Source organism: Heterodontus francisci, chromosome 38 (genome assembly GCF_036365525.1).
Source record: "Heterodontus francisci isolate sHetFra1 chromosome 38, sHetFra1.hap1, whole genome shotgun sequence".
Lineage (NCBI taxonomy): Eukaryota > Metazoa > Chordata > Chondrichthyes > Heterodontiformes > Heterodontidae > Heterodontus > Heterodontus francisci.
The window spans coordinates 27,481,472-27,501,075 of NC_090408.1; the positions used below are offsets into that span (position 1 = coordinate 27,481,472).

Consider the following 19,604-nt stretch of genomic DNA (forward strand, 5'->3'; position numbering starts at 1 on the left):
CCAGAATTCACCATCATTTTAATTAATTTGTTTCCCTAATTTTCAGCTGGATTTGATTTTTCCGAAATTAAACAAACATTTGCCAAAAAAAAATCAAACATAAAATACTAAAAATGAAAACCCAAGAACAACAAACAGTTTAGTGGTACACCCCCCACTTGTGATGCAAGTATTAGTCTCTCCTGAACTAACCTGGAACTAATTTATTGTAATTTGATGTAAGTACCATGACTGGAACTTCCATGACAGCAATAAGGGTAATAAAAGATAACATGAATGCAAATAATATAGGAAAATATTTATTTTCAAATTTCCCCTGGATTATGTGTTCTGTTAGTTTCGGTAAGTTTCTGTAATCTTCAAAGCATGAAATTCTGGAACAGAACAGCTGGTTTATTCAGTATAACATTTCTATATCAATGTTTATTTTTCCAACTCCCTAATCTTGCCCTGAAGAGCATCACATGTCTTCTTTGCATCACCAAGCAGCATCGAAGAGTTGGGTTTGTAGAAGATAGGATTGTCAACTGCAGCGTAGCCAACTCCGAGGGTTCGCTTCATCACAATGACCTGAAGGAGGAAGAAAGTTCCAAATAAATAGCTCTTCATTAAATTCTTATGTGCAAAGTTACATTCAATTGGAATTCCTTTGGTCTTAATTTAAGTACTTACAATACACACTGAGTTTCAGTTACCAACATCTGTCACTATATCAGCACAGCTTCCACTCGTGTTAAGTAGAGTCCTATCCCTACCATACATATGCTACCTGGATTGTGGCTTCATTTAAAACATTATATTGAAAAAAATATAGTTTATTCTATTTGAACCAACTTGATCTCATGAAAATCAAATCCAACTTTGGGGCAAACAAATACCTTATTATTCTGGCATCTCAATCCTCTCTCATCTCTTTTTATTTATGTATTGGCTTTTAAGTCTGCTAAACTTATTTTAATGAAGCACTAAATTATAATCTCATGGCTGCCACAGATCGGTCATGAGAAAGTGAAATGTCACATCAGGGGACAGTGCTTTTCTATGTAGCTCAGGTACATTGTTAGGACAGGTAGCGATGGCCTTACTCTGCATTCAACCCCTTGACCTGAGAGTACTGGATGCTGCCCGAAATGTAACCTCTACCATTCCCCCGAAATAGTAACCTTCATCTTGCTGACTAAAAGAATTCACAAAAAAATGTTTTGAAAAGCACAAAAGAACAATAGGAATGTGTGAATGTAGAAGTGATCCAAAGATGCCCTTAGCTACATAAGTGATAGATCAACAAGGCAGAAATATTTAAGGGAACAGGAAATGGCAGACTGTGGGTAAATTCAATAACTAATAATTTTGGTCGAAGAGCGTAATATATGTGCAGATCAGTAAAGTACACACCATGAAGAAACAAAAGAATTGAATATTAACATGAAAATGGGAAAACAAGATAAAGGACCTTTGCTTGCAGTACTAATGATCACCAAATTTGAAAACAGTAAAATGGAATACAAGATAAATCAGTAAGTAAAGATAAATGATGGGAAATATGGCTCAAGGAGGGTGATGCTCTGCTACGGAGTTATTTTGATGAGCTTTATAAACACAACAGCAATACTGGGGGGCACAGAATATTCAATAAAACAATTAAATATGAACCCCAGGAATTAAAAATCAGTTACCACAATCAAACTCAAAACATTTTCAAGATGGAAATAGTGGTTGTAATTAATGTGGATTTTCAGAAAATGTTCAGTAAAGTTCCACACACAAGATTTTAACAATTATTAAAGCACATGGAATAAATGGCAAAATACTTCAGCTGGACTGAAAACTGGCTTGGTGGTAAGCAGCAGAAAGCACCGATCAATGGAAAAGTTCAACCTGATGCAGTGACTAGTCATCTTTCACAAGGATCTTCTTTGCGGCACATGCTGTTTCCATTATTCATATTCAACTATGATGCACAATGGGGTAATTTTCTGAAGGCCCTTATTTATTTAATCAGGTGACATGTGTAAAGGAGATTGATTACAGACAGAGATTTGGATCAATTAAACAGTTGGGATTAGAAATGCCAGATGGATTATAATGGAGACAAATGTTTATATTGGAATAGGAAACAAAGAAAAAAAATGTCCACATGATGAAACATCTTAGCTTGAGCACAGAGAGAACAATCCTCTCCTCATTAAAATCTGGTTTTGAATACAGGTCCAAGAGATGAAAAGCAATTGTCTAATGTACTGCACATAGTCCTCTAAGTGCGTTAGGCAGGCATGCCTATAAATAAAAGTTTGTGAATCAAACTAAATACCTAAATAAACTCAACTGTTCTTTTCTTGGAAGAAAGACTGTCTAGTTTATTTATCTACAAAATCAGTTCAGACAAGAAATAACACCTACACAGTCTTATTAAGGTAACTGCCATAGCATCATACAATCTTCATCATGACATGACTTCCACAGCACCTTAACCTAGAGATCTAAGGAGCTGCAGGAAGCCTAGGGAAAGCTCAGGTTATGGAAAAGAATTCAGGACTTAGAGACCTGGTTCAGATCATGGGATCTGGAGAGATTACAAGACTTGATGGAGGTTGGACAGGAGTTTGTAGCCCTGGGAGAAAAACTTGAATGTTGGGACCTGGATGGTGCAAGAGGAAAACCCGCGCCCTGGAGTATTGGTGGCATTGCTTTTTTGTAATTCTTTCATGGGATGTGACCGTAATTAGAAAAGCCAGCATTTGTTGCCCATGCCGAATTGCCCTTGAAAAGGTGATGGTGAGCTAGCTTCCTGAACCTCTGCAGTCCATGTGGTATAGGTACACTCAGTGCTGGTAGGAAGAGACAGTGAAGGAACAGCAATTTAGTTCCAAGTCAGAATGGTGTATGGCATAGAGGGGAACTTGCAGGTGGTGGTGCCCTTGTCCTTCTAGGTGGTAGAGGTGGCAAGTTTGGAAGGAGCCTTGGTGAGTTGCTGGCCACAGTTATTGGCCAGACAGAAAATTTGCTTGAAACGAAATGACTTGGATCTAACCTTGTTCCAGTCTGAAGGAGAAACCTAGCTTTGAAACGCCTCATGGGCCATTCAGTTACACCACCAACTGAATGTTTCAAGAGGCATTTCAAAGTGAGGATGTTGCATAAGAGCATCAGGAGAAACACACCCTTTTGTTCTTACCAATGTAACTCAACACACACTTTCCCCCTGAAAATAACAGTGCATATCCCAATGGATATTCTCCAATTTCTTGTGAATATCTTTACGGCAGCAAGAAAAACTTTGTAGCTATTTCCCTGGGTACAGTCCACACAAGAGGGGAAATTGCAATTCTGTGGAAGGATCAGGTTATTTTATGATTAGTACAAAATGCCAACTAACCAACTTAGCCTTCATTAAAGTTTTTCCTACTGTTGCACCCTAAAAAAGATGTGTAGCGTGCCAAAAGTGCTAAGACTGGAGCAAGACTACCTTTAAGTGAGAACTTCAATATCTAGAACATGAAATTAATTGGTCTTAAATTAGCAGTCTCAAGTGAAGTCACAAAGATGGTTTATGCTGGTGACTGAAAATCCACATTGATACAGTGGCAGATATTCTTTTGAGGTTAGGGTTAAAGAATATTGCTGGAAAACACTGGAGGCAGCATTGCTATTGGCTATGCTATCTATAACTGCCTTAGTGTACTCAGTGCTGATGCTGGATGCCAGAAAGAGAAAAATACATTCCCAAGTACTGATGTCTCTTAGATGTCTGAATTTGACTCTATCCCACTGGATATTTTGTTGAAAATAATAAGGAAAGAAAATGTATACACAATTTCCAAGAATCCACCTCAACTGTCACAATGCTTTATATTTTGCCAAGAACTATTTTTGCTTGGATAACAAAAGCTAAGTTCTTATTTAATACATCAGTCCACTACCCTTAATACTCTATTTTATGACATGCAGCAACTAAAACTAAATCTTAGTTTTGTAAATTTAAAAAGCATTTTTTGTTGATCAATACTAATATGGCAGATAAGGACGAAGACACAGTTTGAGAGTTAGGAAGAGTAATGATGTTTCCATCCAGGACAGGCCAGAGATGTGAGCTGCAACAGAGGCTGTGGAAAACATATTTGATAGGTTCAACAAGGCCCATTAATCCCCAAAACTCTTGAAAACTGAGCAGTAGTGAAAGAGTCTGGACCTCTTTCTTTTCTATTTTCAAATTAATTTTGTCAGAACAGGCTAGATCCTTTTTTTTTGCCAAACTACACATTGCCTTCATGTTATTAAGTTGGGAAAACACTATCTCCCTAACTTTTTGACTCCTTCGGCACTACCCTGAGTTCTCTCATCAGAGAATGCAACAAGACCTCCTAGATGAAAAGACTAGTATAGTTTCAAACCTGTCACACAAACAAGCTTTGAGTAAATAAGGATTGGTCAGGCTGTCTACATTCTGCGGTGGTAAAAACAGGGGCGTGTGCTTTGGGGAGCAAGTGTCACCTGCTCCCCAGCTAAACATTGGTAGATTTTACGTTTGGATGTAAGAATCATCATTTTTTTCCTTTAAAAATAACAAACTATATTGATAATCATTCATAAACAAACACTGCATCTATATAGCACTTTACACGGCCTCAGGACGTCCCAAAGCTCTTTACAGCCAATGAAGTACTTTTCACTGTTGCAATGTAGGAAATGTGGCAGCAAATTTGCACACAGCAAGCTCCCACAAACAGGAATGTGATAATGACCAGATAATTTGTTTTTGTGATGTTGATTGAGGGATAAATATTGTCCAGGACACCAGGGATAACTCCCATTCGCTTCTTCGAAATAGTGTCATGGGATCTTTTATGTGCACCTGAGAGCAGGGCCTTGGTTTAACGTCTCATCCAAAAGATGACAACTCCATCAGTGCAGCACTCCCTCAGTCCAGATCTCTGATAACTAAGAATCCTGTGTATGTGAACTTCAGTGAAAAAAGCAAACTCAAGGACCTAGTAATGACTTTATATTCACATCTACTTTTCTGTCAAAACCATTGGAGACAGATTCCTCCCCCACCTCCAATTACTCTTTCCCCCTTTCGGTCCCCCCCCCACCACCACCACCACAAACTCTGTTCCCCAGGAAGTGCCTGAGGCTAAACTCGACTGTTTGCAACCTAGGTGGCGTATTTGACCACAAGGTGAACATCTGACCTTATATCGATGCCATCACGAAGACCGCCAACTTCCACTTTCGTAACATCGTCCAATACCGACCCTGTCTCAACTCATCTGCTGCTGAAACCCTCATCTATGCCTTTTTTACCTCTAGACTTGACTATTCCAAGGCACCCCTGGATTCCCATTTTCCATGCTCCATAAACATAAGCTAATCCAAAACTCTGCACCCATTCCCTAATTCGCACCAAGTCTTGTTCATCCATCGGTGCTCGCTGACCTACACTGGCTCCCAGTTAAGCAACATCTCAATTTTAAAATTCTCATCCTTGCTTTCAAATCCCTCCATGGCTTCATTGCCCCTTACGTCTAATCTCCTTCAGTACTATAACCCTCTGAGATAGCGGCGATCATCTAACTCTGCCTTCTTGCATATCCACGATTTTAATTGCTCCACCATCGTCAGCCTTGCCTAACCACAGGAATTCCCTTCCTAAACCTCTCTGCCACTCTTTCCTCCTTTAAGACATCATTTGACCAAGCTTTTTGTCATCTACCCTAATATCTTCCTATGTGGCTCAGTGTCAAATTTTGTTTGATAACACTCCTGTAGAGTGCCTTGGAAATGCTAAAGATGCTATGTAAATACAAGTTGTTATGTAGACAGTGAAAATATTAAGAGCTGGAATTAAGAACAGAAATATAATGTTTGACCAAGCAGTTCGGGTTGCCTCCTGAAAGCCGATATGGCAAGAACCATAGAAAAATTATGGCACAGAAGGAGGCCCCTTCAGCCCATCGTGTCCGTGCCAATAAGATTTGTTTCAAAACTCCAGAACACAGCCCTATAGAGGGGCAGGCTGATATACAGATCCTCCTGCTTGAAGACCAAAAGGACATCGATTAGGAACACTAACTTGGTCTGTATCCAATGAAAATTGGTTGATCCATTTCAGATGATTGAATTGGAGATCTTTATTCTTTGTTCTCCCCCATCCACCAAAATATTAAAAATACAATTTGCACAAAATTCCTAAGAACCAACCTTAGCCTTCATACAAATGATTGATAGTTGATTGCTAATGAACACATTTATCACTTGCCAAGAAATATTGGGCTTGGATGAAGATTATAGTTGATCCAGGATTCCAAATGTCATATTAAACCAAAAGACCATTTAAAAAAAATATATAAGCATAAATTTTTCCAATTTCAACTTGGATCCAGAGTAAATTATTGTAATAAATGCGATTGTTCACAAAGCAATTACTTTACATCAGATGACAAACAACTACTGTGATTCCATCTCAGTACTGCTTCAACCATCATTCTATTCGATAAGATACTTTTACACCTGTGCTCACCTGCTTGGCTTTCCAGACCTCCAGAACAGGCATACCAGCAATAATGGAATTAGGATCTTCCTGTGATGCTGAATTCACAGTGTCATTGGCACCAATAACCAGAACCAAATCAGTTTCTAAGGATACAGAAACACAGGTTGACAACACTTTTAAATAAAATATGTAAATCAAATCGTTAAACAGTATTACTTTTGAACAATTAGCCCACTTGTTTTGTCAAAATGCATAGCACTAACAAATCTCAAGAAAAAATTGTTTCTGCCACAATAAATATTACAATAGAGACTATGCAGATCACAATCAGACCCTGAATCAATCATACAGAATCCACCTCATTCGGACTTAGCATTCTTAAAGCTAGAACTGTTGATTTACCTCCTGATCCACATACAGATAGGAACTTGACATCATCCACAGGGTAACATTTATGTGGGACATTGTACCTTAAGAAATTTGTGCCAAAGAAGTCAAGTTGATCATCCCCATTCACAATGCTGTATAAAAAAAACTTATTCTAGGAAAGGCAAAAGCAGCTTCCCATGTCATCAAGGCAGCATTTGACCAAGTATGGCATCAAGGAGCTTTAGCAAAATTGAAGGCAATAGGAGTTAATGACAAAATCCTCCAGGGACTGCAGTCAACTGATGCAAAGAAAGACGACTCTGGTTGTTGGAGACCATTCATCACAGCTCCAGTACATCGCTGCACAGGTTCTTCAGAAAAACATTTTGGGTACAAACAACATCAGTTGTTTGATTAATGACCTTCCCTGTCATAACTTCAGGAGTGAGGCTATTCACTGGCAATTTGAAAGTGCTCATCTCCATTTACAAATCCTCCGATAATGAAGCAGCCCACTCCAGCCTACAGCAGGATTTGAATAATATTCAGGTTTGGGCTGACAAATGGCAGGTAACATTCATGCCACACAAGCTTCTTCGCCATCTACAAGGCTCATGTCAGGAGTGTATTGCAATATTCATCATTGTCCAATGGGTGCAGCTGCAACACTCAAGCAGCTCAATACCATCCAGGACAGAGTTGTTACACTCACGATTGAAAATACAGAACTCAAATTGAAAAGTTATTTTAAAAAATTGACTTTTCCTTTAAAAAGCGGAAAATGTTCTTCAAAAATGGCTGCCAAAGGTCAAACTGCATCTTCAAACTGTCTTACTGTCTGGCAAGGACAAAGGGATATATTTTAAGCTAAGAGGTGTCGATTACATCCATCTTGAACCCATCAAGAGACATTTTTGAATTGAATGGGTTTTTCTAAAAGAAAGGATGTGTGAAGTAGCTACATCCTGGGCCACTGTTGTTGGTCACAACAAGAAGATTTATGTCTCCCAACAGAGGCAAGATGCCCTCTATGGGGCACAGGGTGCTCTATCAGAAGGCCTGCTCACCCTCCTGGCCCGCAAGGAGTCCACCATTATTCCTGTAATTCCAAGGGCTATAAAGAGAATTTGGGCCACTGGTCGCAGACAAAAAAATAATAATAAATGGAACCTTGTACTCTTTCTGACATGGCAAACAGAAGAGATAACATGTTACTGACAAGAACAAAAGGGCTGAAGTCTTATATCAAAGAGAGTGGGTAAAGATTACCTATTACCAGAGAGCAAATTTTCGAAAATGGGGAGTGTTGCAACTGATTTTCATTTGTGGAATGATGGTAATATCTTATTTGCCTCTTCCACATGTACAATGATGACACCCAGCTGTGTCACTACCACCCCTCTTGACCCATGCACTACCTCTGATTTGTCATGCTGTTTGCCTAAATCCAGCACTGGATGAGCAGAAATTTCTTCCAACTAAATATTGGGAAGACCAATATTTTGTAGCTCCTGCTACAAATACTGTCCCCTAGCCACAAATTTCATCCCCCTCCTAGGCACTGTCTGAGGCTGAATCAGACTGTTCACAGCCAAAGCTTCCAATGTGACCCTGAGCTGAGTTTCCTAGTCTGTATCCTCTCCATAACTAAGACCGCCTACTTTCACCTCCATAATAATATTGGCTATCTCCACCTTAGCCTCAGCCCATTTGCTGCTGTAAGCCTTGCTTTTGTTATCTCAAGACTCGACTATTCCAATTCTCCCCTGGCCAGCCTCTCATCTTCCACCCTTGGTAAATCTCAGCTTAGTAAATACGATGTGGATATGGGCAACTGAGTTTATTTTTCCCACAAATCTATAAGAGGCATATCTACTACCACGCACAGATGTACCATTCTTCAATTGAGAGGACAGGCAGGTAGCTAGTTCCTAGGCTTTTGCCAGTGTCGCTCTGAACTGGTTTCTAGGATATGCTCGAGAATGACATACGTTAACTTGCTTTCTGATCTTCCCTTCCTTCCTCTTTCCTACAGTGGAGCAATTCACCTCCACTCAGCAGATATCCTTAAGGACATTGGAAACTCACTGAGTGGTGGTGAATCAACAGGAAAGCTCAAGTACTACGAGGTCATGGCACAATGTGCCAGTCGCTATCAATATTGTCTGATCATATTTTCTGCATTCAAAGCATTAGAGGCAAACAAAAACCCCAATAAATGTCGAACATATGCTTCTCCTTAAGCCTGCAAGTACACAAGGGGATCATTATTTTTCAGTGCCTGCTGCCATATGAACAAATAAATCCTTGTACTTACTTCCAAGCAAATGTTATTTGTTACCTCTGTGCACGTATTGGTTAGTAGCACTTTAAACATAACTTTTATTTTAGTGTTAACTCTTAGACTGCTGGCAATTTTCATTCATAATGCCATGCTTGCTGAACGGTTTAAGATAGAAACATAGTGTTGTTAATTTATGTCAAATTCTACGGTAACTCGTATTGTGACTGAATGAGCCAAAGTAAAAGACCGTGTACTGGACTTCAGGAAAAAATGTATCTGGTCCTTCTTGTCTTCAAAATGCAGACTGTACAGCGCTACAGATTAGTCATGCATTCAGATACTGTTAATATGACTCCGCTTTGAAGTAACCATGTGACAGTTTTGACAGGTTGAAAAGCACTCACACAACACACACTAATAATTATAGCTTGACAGGGATTCAAAAAAAAAAATCACACTGCATTTTGCAGAGAAGTGGCAAATGGAATTTAGTACAGAGTAGAGAGAGGTAATGCATTTTGGCAGAAGGGATAGGGAGAGGGCAACACAGACTTAATGGCACAGTGCTAAAGAGTGCGCAGGGGGAGAGGGACCCTGGAGATGCATGTGTATCGAACTTTCAAGGTGGCAGGACATATTCAGAGAATAGTTAGCAAAGTACATGGGAACTTGAGCTTCATAGAGGTATTGAGTACAGAAGCATTGAAGTTATGCTGAACCTTTATAAAGCTCTGGTTAGGTCACAAATAGATTATTGCATCTAGTTCTGGTCACCACATTTTAGGAAGGAAATGAGGGTCCTTGAGAGGGTGCAGAGGGGATTTACCAGAATGGTTCCAGGAACGAGGGATTTTAGTTACAAGGTTAGGTTGGCGAAGCTGGAGTTGTTCTGTTTAGACCAAAGGAGATTGAGGGGAGATTTGATAGAGGTGTACAGATTATGAAAGGTTTAGATACAGTAGAGAAGAAAAAAAAACTTTTCCCGTTAGCTGATAGTACAAGGATTAGAGGACACAGATTTCAAGTTTTGGGCAAGAGATATGGTGGCTGGGGGAGGAGGGGGTGTGAGGAAGAACTTTCTTTTTTATGTGGTGAGTGGTAATGACCTTGCCTAAGAGTGTGGTAGAAGTGGAGAAAATCAATAATTTTAAAAGGAAATTGGATGGACACTTGAAGGAAATAAATTTGCAGAGCTACAGGGAGAAAGTGGTGGAAATGAGACTGACTGGATTGCTCTACGGCAAGCCAGCTTAGACTCGATGGGATGAATGGCCTCCTTCTGTGCCGCAATGACTTTATCACCCACTAGATGATGTTTCTCCCTCTCACATTCCATTTCTCTTTCAATAAAACACTTACTCTTCAATAATTCACTGTATCTGCAAAGGCAATCACTTACTAGAAAGTAATTAACAGAAACTTGTTTAAAGAGGCTTACATTCTCTCCCGATGGAGTGGGAGAAGGCAAAGGAGGAATTAGACAGGAAAGAAAGTCAGTTTGTGAGGTGCTAGGCAACAGGGACTGATGGGAGTGAGGGAGAGAGGAAGAGCAGTTTATTATGCCTGAAGAAACCTCATTTATCAATTAATATAGGTGAGGTAATTAACAAAATTTTAACAAGTAGGAGCCAAAAACTAGAACCAATTCAAAATGCACCTTGTACACACATTGCACCATATGTTGTAATTTTTGAGTTTGCGCTTGAGTGATGAACCTTTTCTATGTGCAAAAACAACTGATAATGTGGTCAAGGTGCAGAAGCTTGACAATGACTATTTGCAAATTAAAAGCCGCAAAACTAGATTTTTTCCCAGGGATGGTGGGGGAGGGGAGAATCTGCTATTTATTTCCAATATGCTCTGGTTTTATTTTGTTTTCTAGCATTCTCAGCTTTTTTGTTCTCTCCTCCAAAGTATTAGATGCTCAACTAACAGAAATCAAAGCTGAACTTATTTAAGAGTATTTATATGTACTTTTCTGTTAAACTATAAACATGTGATTTTAGCACAAGTGAGCATGGAAATACCAATAAAACCAGAGATAGTACTGAAAGGACAATGTGCAAGTTTCTGGCAGTGCCTGTGAATTAATGTTTTCTTGCTCTCACCTGGGAAGTCCTCGTTTATCTCATCCATTTCTAAAACAATGTCATAAGGTACACCAGCCTCAGCCAAGAGTACATTCAGTTGACCAGGCATTCGGCCTGCAACAGGATGTATTCCAAACCTACAAAATATAATTCCAACAATTACTGGAAACAACCTTGATAGTAGAAAAATACAATAAGTACCTTCTATATTTATAGCAAAGTTTCAGTTGCTTGTTTCAAAGATCAAACGGAGTCTTAGTCAAGAGACTCAATTGGCTTGTTGTTTCCTTGGCTTAACTGGCACATTGTTCAGAGTGAAAGAACTGGCTTGCTCCATCATGAAAACTGTTTGATGCAGCCTTCAAAAAATGTTCTTTTCTTCCAGGATATTTGTTGTGTATTTGTAACATCTATGCTATTGAAGTATTGTGTTGGACCCCTGTAAACCTTGCATCAAGGAATTAACAGTCGTTTAAAAGCAAGACTACGGAATAGTGTGATATATCTGAGAGTTAATGTTTGACCAGAATGACGTACTCTGTTATCAATCCCTGCTTGAAAATTTGCTAGAAGTCAAAACAAGTTGAATTTGCTTTTAGAAACTGAACTGATCTTTGCTCGTCAAATTCACAGAATCAATGACTGGGATTTTATCCAGGTGACGGGGGTCTCGATGTCCAGCAAAAGCTCCGCTGAGAACCCCGTGTGGCCCCTACTATGGGAGGCTCGTGAACAAGTGCCAATTAGGCACTTAACTGGACAGCAATGGGACTTCCACGGGATCAAGGACCCTGGCGACGGAAGTCCATCCTCTGAGAGCTGCCAGCCAATCAAAGGCTGCCAGCTCTTTAACTGAGCAGCGCCACCACAGAGGTGGTGGCTGCTGCCGGTGGAGCACTGACCCGAGGCTGAGGACGAGCACTGGACCCAGGCCCCAGTTAGGTCGGGGTGGGAGGGGTCTCGTGCAGTGGGGATTGCGGGGGAAGGGGTTGTAGGGAGATCGGCAGCAAGGGCTGGGGGTGGTTCTCAACGGGCCCTCCCTTCCCAATGCCAGGTCCGTCGTTCAGGCACCAATCGCCTTTTAACTGAGGGAACCTCTGCACCACCACCCCCACAACCCTCAGAGCCAGCAAGCAACCCGCACGTTTTTTCTTGCTGTGCAGCAACAGGGCTGCCCATCGCTCGGCTAATTGCAGCGGGAATGAGGCCCTTAATTGGGTCTTCCCGCCCTGAACTTAATTTCGGTGGAGGCGGGATCGCACCCAATTATACGCTCGCCACACCTCCAAACCCGCCGCAGGGGAGAGCGCAAAACACCACCTCCCCTCAATGATTTACTCTGAATCTCTTCTAACAAAGGGTTATTGCATACATGTCTGTATATGTCATAGTTTTAGTATCGGTCAATTGTTGTTCAATTGAAAATAAAAAATATTAGCTTTGATCTATAAACTTTTGGTTTATATTAGAATATTCACCAATAAAAGGAAAAAAAAACTTTGTAGAACAAAATAATTCTTCATTAAATTCATTAAGTAGATTGATGTAAATGGGTAAATGGTACCCTTTGGATGCACACCACTGCAAGGACATAATAGAGAAACAGAAGATTCTCTGAATTGTAGAGGCAGTATGAACTACATATGGGAACCATAGACCATTGAGAGAGATGATAAATTTTTATGATTTCAGCACTCATTTACTCATGTCCAGGACTTCCATAGGCAAGCTCATGCTTCCTTTATATGGAAATATGGCCTTATGCATGAAATAATTTGTTAGGCAGCTTGTCTGGTGTGAACAATAAACCCAATATTGGCGATAAACTCCCTTGTCTCCAGCTGTTTATACTCTCCGGATTTCTTTGAACGACAAATAATGCTCTGACAAAAAATATCTTTCTCTGGCTATAAACTGTTTTCACTAAGATAGACAGAACAAAAACAGAAGCATGAGTAAACACAACAGATATCCCTGGATTATGGTACCTCAAGTAGTCCCATTGATGGCGAGATTTTAACTCCCTCTGCCTGGCAGAAATAGGTGATGGGAGAGTGAAAATGGAGGTGGTGAATTTACCATCCCGTTCTCCCATGTCACCAATTTTACTGGGGCCTACTGCTGGGCATCCGAGGTGTCTACTTGAACCAGGTGGGAGCCTTATTATTCTATGGAAATTGGGGTCCCCATTATATAGAATATGTGCACAGAACAGTAAATAATATTTAGAAATTTAACGGCCTACTGGGCAGAGAATGTGCTGTGAACACTCTGCTCAGTAAAATCTAATGGTACAACACAGAATGGACACTGCTGTCGCCCCCTCTGCGATCGTGTCCCCAGAGGACCTACATTCCTGCTAGCAGGGTCGGCTTCCTGGCTACCCAATACTGCGCTGATGTGGAACTGTCAAGCTACAGTGGGGCATCTATTTGACACACTACCAACAAGCTGTAGGAGTCAGTGAGGACCTGCCATCAAAACAGACTGGGCCTCTTGCCAGATGCATCAGGCAGCTGGCCAGCGTGCAGTGGGGCAACCTTTAGCAGTATTTTAAACAAATAATGACTTGCTAACAGGTTCAGTAGTGTAGTAGTGGTATGGATGAGCAACCCAGAGGTCACAAGTTCAAATCTCACCATGGCAAGTTGTGAAAGTGAATTCAATAATTCTGATCATTTGTGGGCTGGCACCAGAAAAATAGCCCTGGAAGTCGCAAATCAATCTCCGTCCATAATGAAAAGTGTAAAAGAATATTGGGGAAAAATCAAGTGCTTACCTGATCTGCTTCCCTTGTTCAATGAGCATCTTCACCATGTCAGCTATTGGATACTGAGCTTTTGCAGCACATAAGCCCCAACCTGTATTGTAGAATATGTTGAGTAAATTTGCTCCTAAATTAAACTTTTCCATTTTTAGCTTTAAAAACTGATGGCGTTTCAGGGCATAACTGCATAAATTTCATTACTGACATCAGTGCTTGCCTGGATTTTACCCCAGTATTAAAACACAATTTTTTTTTGGTAGCAGATTTGCTGGCAGACTAAGTAGCCCCCTTTGAAATTTTCTACTGGATTGAATGATGAGCAGTGATGGCTTCTGCCTGTCTCACAATACTCAAATACTTACTCTTATATATCAGGCAGTGAGCAGCAGGAAAATCCCAAACTCAAATTTTGTTAAGTTTCAAATGTTAACCAAGGATGGTATTTAGTCTAACTTGAAATTGGTAATAATATCACCAGGGCACTGCAAAATATTTACAAAATATTTATTGAAATTACCATTCAGTAGGAGCTCACAGCGCCAGGAGCTATTTTGCTGCAACTGCTGCCTTTTTAGACCCAATAAGTAACTCCTGAGTAAAGTGACAGGTGTGAAGTGATACCAATGCTTCTACTATGCCACTTATTTTTACACGAAGTCGGCTGGTAACAGGTTGAGTTGTGAAGAGAGTGAGAATAAGGATTTCTAAAATATGAATTTTATGAGAGTGGAAATTCAGTGGTGCAGAGGGCAAAGGAGATGCCAAGTAGACTGGCTAATTCTATATGTAAGTAAACCTTAAAGCAGAACAGACTAACTATACCAAAAAAAAAGCACAGGAAGGGACTGTGGTACGTCATTCCTATAAAATGTGAGAGTTTCCAGCACCAGGTGTTGAGTTGCATGAACTAGTCTGTGGGAAATACCTCCAACTCATATTGCTGAAGCTTGAGAACTTGAGAAGATGCAGCAAACTTTCCAGCTCCTTTCTAGTTTAATTACCCCTTTGCTTCTCTATTACCATATCACCTGTCCTATGTCACTCTGGAAGAGAAGCTTAGAGCTCGAGAAGGCAGTTGCACTGATAAGAGGTATGGAACAGGCAGTTTTGGAGAAAAGATGAGACTATCCAACAGGTGAGGAGAGACAGGAAAATTTTTTTAGTTCAGGATTGAATGCCCATAGAATATTCTGGGCAGGGCCATCAAATAAGTATCAATGATACCAACCCATGTATTGGAGATGAGAGGAAGATTAGTAACACAGCTACAAATGCAGTGGTGATAAGGGATTCAATAGTTTGCATGACCCTTTGCAGTCCAGACTAACAGTCCTGGACATTTTGTTCCTCCTAGTGATAAGGGGAGGGAGAGTAACCAGTCATCATGGTTCATGTTGGAGCCAATGCTGAAAGTAAAGAAAGGCCTGGAGTCCTGCAAAATGAAGCTAGGAGATTTGGAAGCATTTAGGAGGATTTCTTAGGTGATAATCTCAGGTTTACTTCCCCAGCCGTGCACCAAAAGGTGGTGGGGGGCGGGGGGAGGGAGTGGGAGGGGTGTGGGAAAATAAAACCATGGTCAACTAATAGTGATGGGAGAAATAAATGTTATGTAAATCAGCCATAAATACAGCAACTTCAGGTGACAGCAAATGTCAGGTTAAACTTGGAAATCCAGAAGTTGCTTTTGGAGCTGTACAGCTCAAGCGTTAGCTTCATCAAAGTGGCATCATTCTTTTTGCATCATCACTAAAATGTATTAAATGGCATGAAGTAGCTGCATTTCCTTGGTAGATATGAACTAAACTTGCCAGAGGAAGTTAAGTCTTATCCATTTCAGTCCCAGTACCCTTTTACCGACGTGATAAGTGTAATTACTGCCAAACAACCTGTCTGACATATTCCTCTCTCTCTTAATCCAATCTTTTCCCCCCCTCTTTTTATTTTGTACTTGATTTGGCATTGAATTCACCTACTCGGGCTTACACTTCTTTCACTGTCAATTTCAGAATTCTTCAATCTAATTGGTTAAGGAGATACACAGTTCACTCAGATCCCAGATCTGTTTCCCTAGGTGTTACGTTATCAGCTCGCATTTTGAGCAACCAGCCACACAAATATCATCATGATTAAACAGGCAAGGGAAAGTTTAGCTTATGGATGGACAACAAATTAGGGCCAAATATTTTTACAGAAAACGTGTTAGCAAGACGGAGGTGGAGTAGGAGTAATAAATGTATTACTTATAAATGACAAAATTCTTGTATTACATTTATCTTCCATTTGTCTCTTCTGCTTACCAACTCTCCTGCCAATGAAAACAGTTTCTCCTCATTTACTCCATTAAAACCCTTCATAATTTTAACATCTAATCAAAAAGTGTTTTGCTTATTGATTTTCCACGAAGTCAAGGGAATTATTATAATATAGTCATGCTGATACTAATTAATCAGTTCATAAAATGTTGATATATTACTATTCATCACATTTACCTTTATTTTCCTCCATAATCACTACATATGATTGTTAATGTCTTATCTCTGGAGAAACATTAACCCTACATTTGTAGGATGTTTGGTTTGAAGTAGAGTTAAAAGAAAAATAGCCCATATAATTAAGCTTATTTTTTTAAAAACTGAGGAAGCAAATATATTTTTATTAATGATAATTTTGTACATTATAATTATTTTCAGCCATGGTTATATTTTAATGAACAGCTGGAGTTATCACTGTTTCTAGCTTTGGTGGTTGATAACTCTTATTAGTTACAAACCACCGATTCCAGAAACTCTTACCTGGAGTAATGATAATCGAGTTGGCCTCTTTGATCATTTCAATAGCCTGATCCACATTAACTTCAGTGTGAGTTCCAACAATTTCCATGGGTTTGCCTTTGCCAGTGGACGATGTTCCATATCCTCCCAAGATAACATTAGGTAGTGAACGATTCATAGCCTTAAATGGAAAGCACCCTGGTAGTTTAAATATTCAATGTACTGAAAGATACATAGGTACACAGAAAGCAAAGAAGGTTCACACCGGCTTAGTGGTTTTTTTGTGACTATTATACGACTGGATTTACTCTTGTGTAACACTTTCTATTTAGCTATAGTTTGTAACTGCCTGCTTGGTATTACAAAGTGACTGAGGACATGTGGAAGATTGCAACAGTTTTGAAGAAGTGAACAATGCTGAAAACAGAGACATTTTGTCGAAGCTTTTAAGTCTTGCACTCATCAGGACAACACGCAGGAATACCAATGTAAGGGAAGCAACAAATTTATACTATATGAGAAGAGAGTGCTGATTGGTTGGCAAGTGGACTGTAATTGGTAGAGGCATTGCCATGGAGAATGCACCAGTTTATGGTGACTGACAGTTAACTGCCAAGCGTTGTTTGAAATTTAAACCAGCTTGATTCTGATTGGTCAAGGCACTGCCCTGAGAAATGGCCAGCAAAGGGCTGTCACTTATTCTGTTTAACTGAAACAGGCACAATGTGTATATATGTCCTTTCTGTCTGCAAAGAACAGGGCCCTGTGTATTAATATATGTAGCTTCCGGTACAAGCAAATGTGCTACACTGCGAACCCAACTGATGATCTTAAATTGGTTGTTAGCGTAATTCTTAACGCACTGAGGATTATTGAGCAAATGTTGTCCAATCACAGAATCACATCTAAGGCCTAAGGCAGTCGTTTTCAGCCCTGAAAAGTGCCCAGCCTACCTCAGATTACCCTGGAAGGGTAATGTATCCCAGAAATTCGAGCAACAGGTGAAGCTATGCAGTAGCAACACATGTCGTGCTCGCCACTAACAGGATGCTGCCGTCAAGCCAAAAAGATGTTCTGCCTATCACACAAATGAGCAATGTGATGTATGAATTTCAATGCCAGTGTGATGCTAGGTATGTAGGCCATACGTCCCAAATACTGGCGGACCCTATCAAACAACATGTCCCTTCCGCTGTTCGCAATAGACAAGGTACAGACCCAACCAGCCCATGCGTGCAAAACTCAAAACAAAGTGGCCAACATTAGATGTGATTCTGCAATTGGACAACATTTGTTAAATAATCCTCAGTGTGCTATGAATTACACTGACAACCAATTTAAGATTGTCAGTTGGGCTCGCAGTGTGGCACATTTGCGCGTATTGGAAGCTACATATATTAATACACAGGACCCTGTTCTTTGCAGACATAAAGAACACGTACGAACATTGCGCCTGTTTCAGCTAAACAAAATAAGTGACAGGCATTCGCTGGTTCATTCCTCAGGGCAATGCCTTGACCAGAGTCAAGCTGCCTGGTTTAAATTTCAAACAGAGCTTGACAGTTAACTGCCAGTCACCATAAACTGATGCATTCTCCATGGCAACGCCTCTACCAGAGTCCACTTGCCAATCAATCAGCATTCTCTTCTCATATAGTATAAATTTGTTGCTTCCCTTACATTGGTATTCTTGCAAATTGTCCTGCGAAGGTATGAGGCGCAAGTTGGCTATGTTGGATTGGGAAACGTTATTTAGAGGGATGATGGTGGATAGGCAATAGCAAACATTCAAAGAGCGCATGGATGAACTGCAACAATTGTTTATTCCTGTCTGGCGCAAAAGTAAAACGGGAAAGGTAGCCAAACCATGGGTTACAAGGGAAATTAGAGATAGCATTAGATCCAAGAAAGAGGCATACAAATTTCCCAGAAAAAACAACAGACCTGAGGACTGGCAGCAGTTTAGAATTCAGCAAAGGAGGACCAAGGGATTGATTAAGAAGGGGAAAATAGAGTACGAGAGTAAGCTTGCAGGGAACATAAAAACTGACTGTAAAAGTTTCTATAGGTATGTGAAGAGAAAAAGATTGGTGAAGACAAATATAGGTCCCTTACAGTCAGAAACAGGGGAATTTATTATGGGGAACAAAGAAATGGCTGACCAACTAAATGCATGCTTTGGATCTGTCTTCACAAAGGAGGACACAAATATCATACCAGAAATGCTGGGTTTAGTAACAGGGAGGAACTGAAGGAAATCAGTATTAGTAGAGACATGGTGTTGAGGAAATTGATGGGATTGAAGGCCGCTAAATCCCCAGGGCCTGATAAGCTACATTCCAGAGTACTTAAGGAAGTGGCCCTAGAAATAATGGATGCATTGGTGGTCATCTTCCAAAATTCTATAGACTCTGGAACAGTTCCTACAGATTGGAGGGTAGCTAATGTAACCCCACTATTTAAAAAGGGAGGTAGAGAGAAAACAGGGAATTATAGACCAGTCAGCCTGATGTCGGCAGTGGGGAAAATTGTAGAGTCCATTATCAAAGATTTTATAGCAGAGTACTTGGAGAACAGTAGTAGAATCGGACAGAGTCAGGATGGATTTACGAAAGGGAAATCAGGATTAAAAAATCTACTAGAATTCTTCGAGGATGTAACTAGTAGAGTTGACGAGGGACAGCCAGTGAATGTGGTTTATTTGAACTTTCAGAAGGCTTTTGACAAAGTCCCACTTAAGAGATTAGCGTGTAAAATTAAAGTGCATGGGAATGAGAGTAAGTGTATTGCGATGGATAGAAAATTGGTTAGCGGACAGGAAACAATGAGT

At 40.2% G+C, this 19,604-nt stretch overlaps 1 protein-coding gene across 2 annotated transcripts in view; it reads right to left on the reverse strand.

Annotated features, from left to right (window-relative positions):
• Window positions 1-283: 283 nt before the first annotated feature.
• The window catches only part of LOC137352466 (NAD(P) transhydrogenase, mitochondrial-like), a 75,366-nt gene continuing 56,045 nt past the window's right edge, over window positions 284-19,604 (reverse strand). For both annotated transcript variants that reach the window (XM_068017948.1, XM_068017949.1), the window contains exons 18-22: window positions 16,796-16,955; window positions 14,016-14,097; window positions 11,255-11,373; window positions 6,521-6,636; window positions 284-570 (exon numbers count right to left, since the gene is read on the reverse strand). In XM_068017948.1, coding sequence (XP_067874049.1) covers window positions 424-570; window positions 6,521-6,636; window positions 11,255-11,373; window positions 14,016-14,097; window positions 16,796-16,955 — 624 coding nt within the window. In that variant the 3' untranslated portion in view covers window positions 284-423. The remainder of the gene's footprint in view (window positions 571-6,520; window positions 6,637-11,254; window positions 11,374-14,015; window positions 14,098-16,795; window positions 16,956-19,604) is intronic.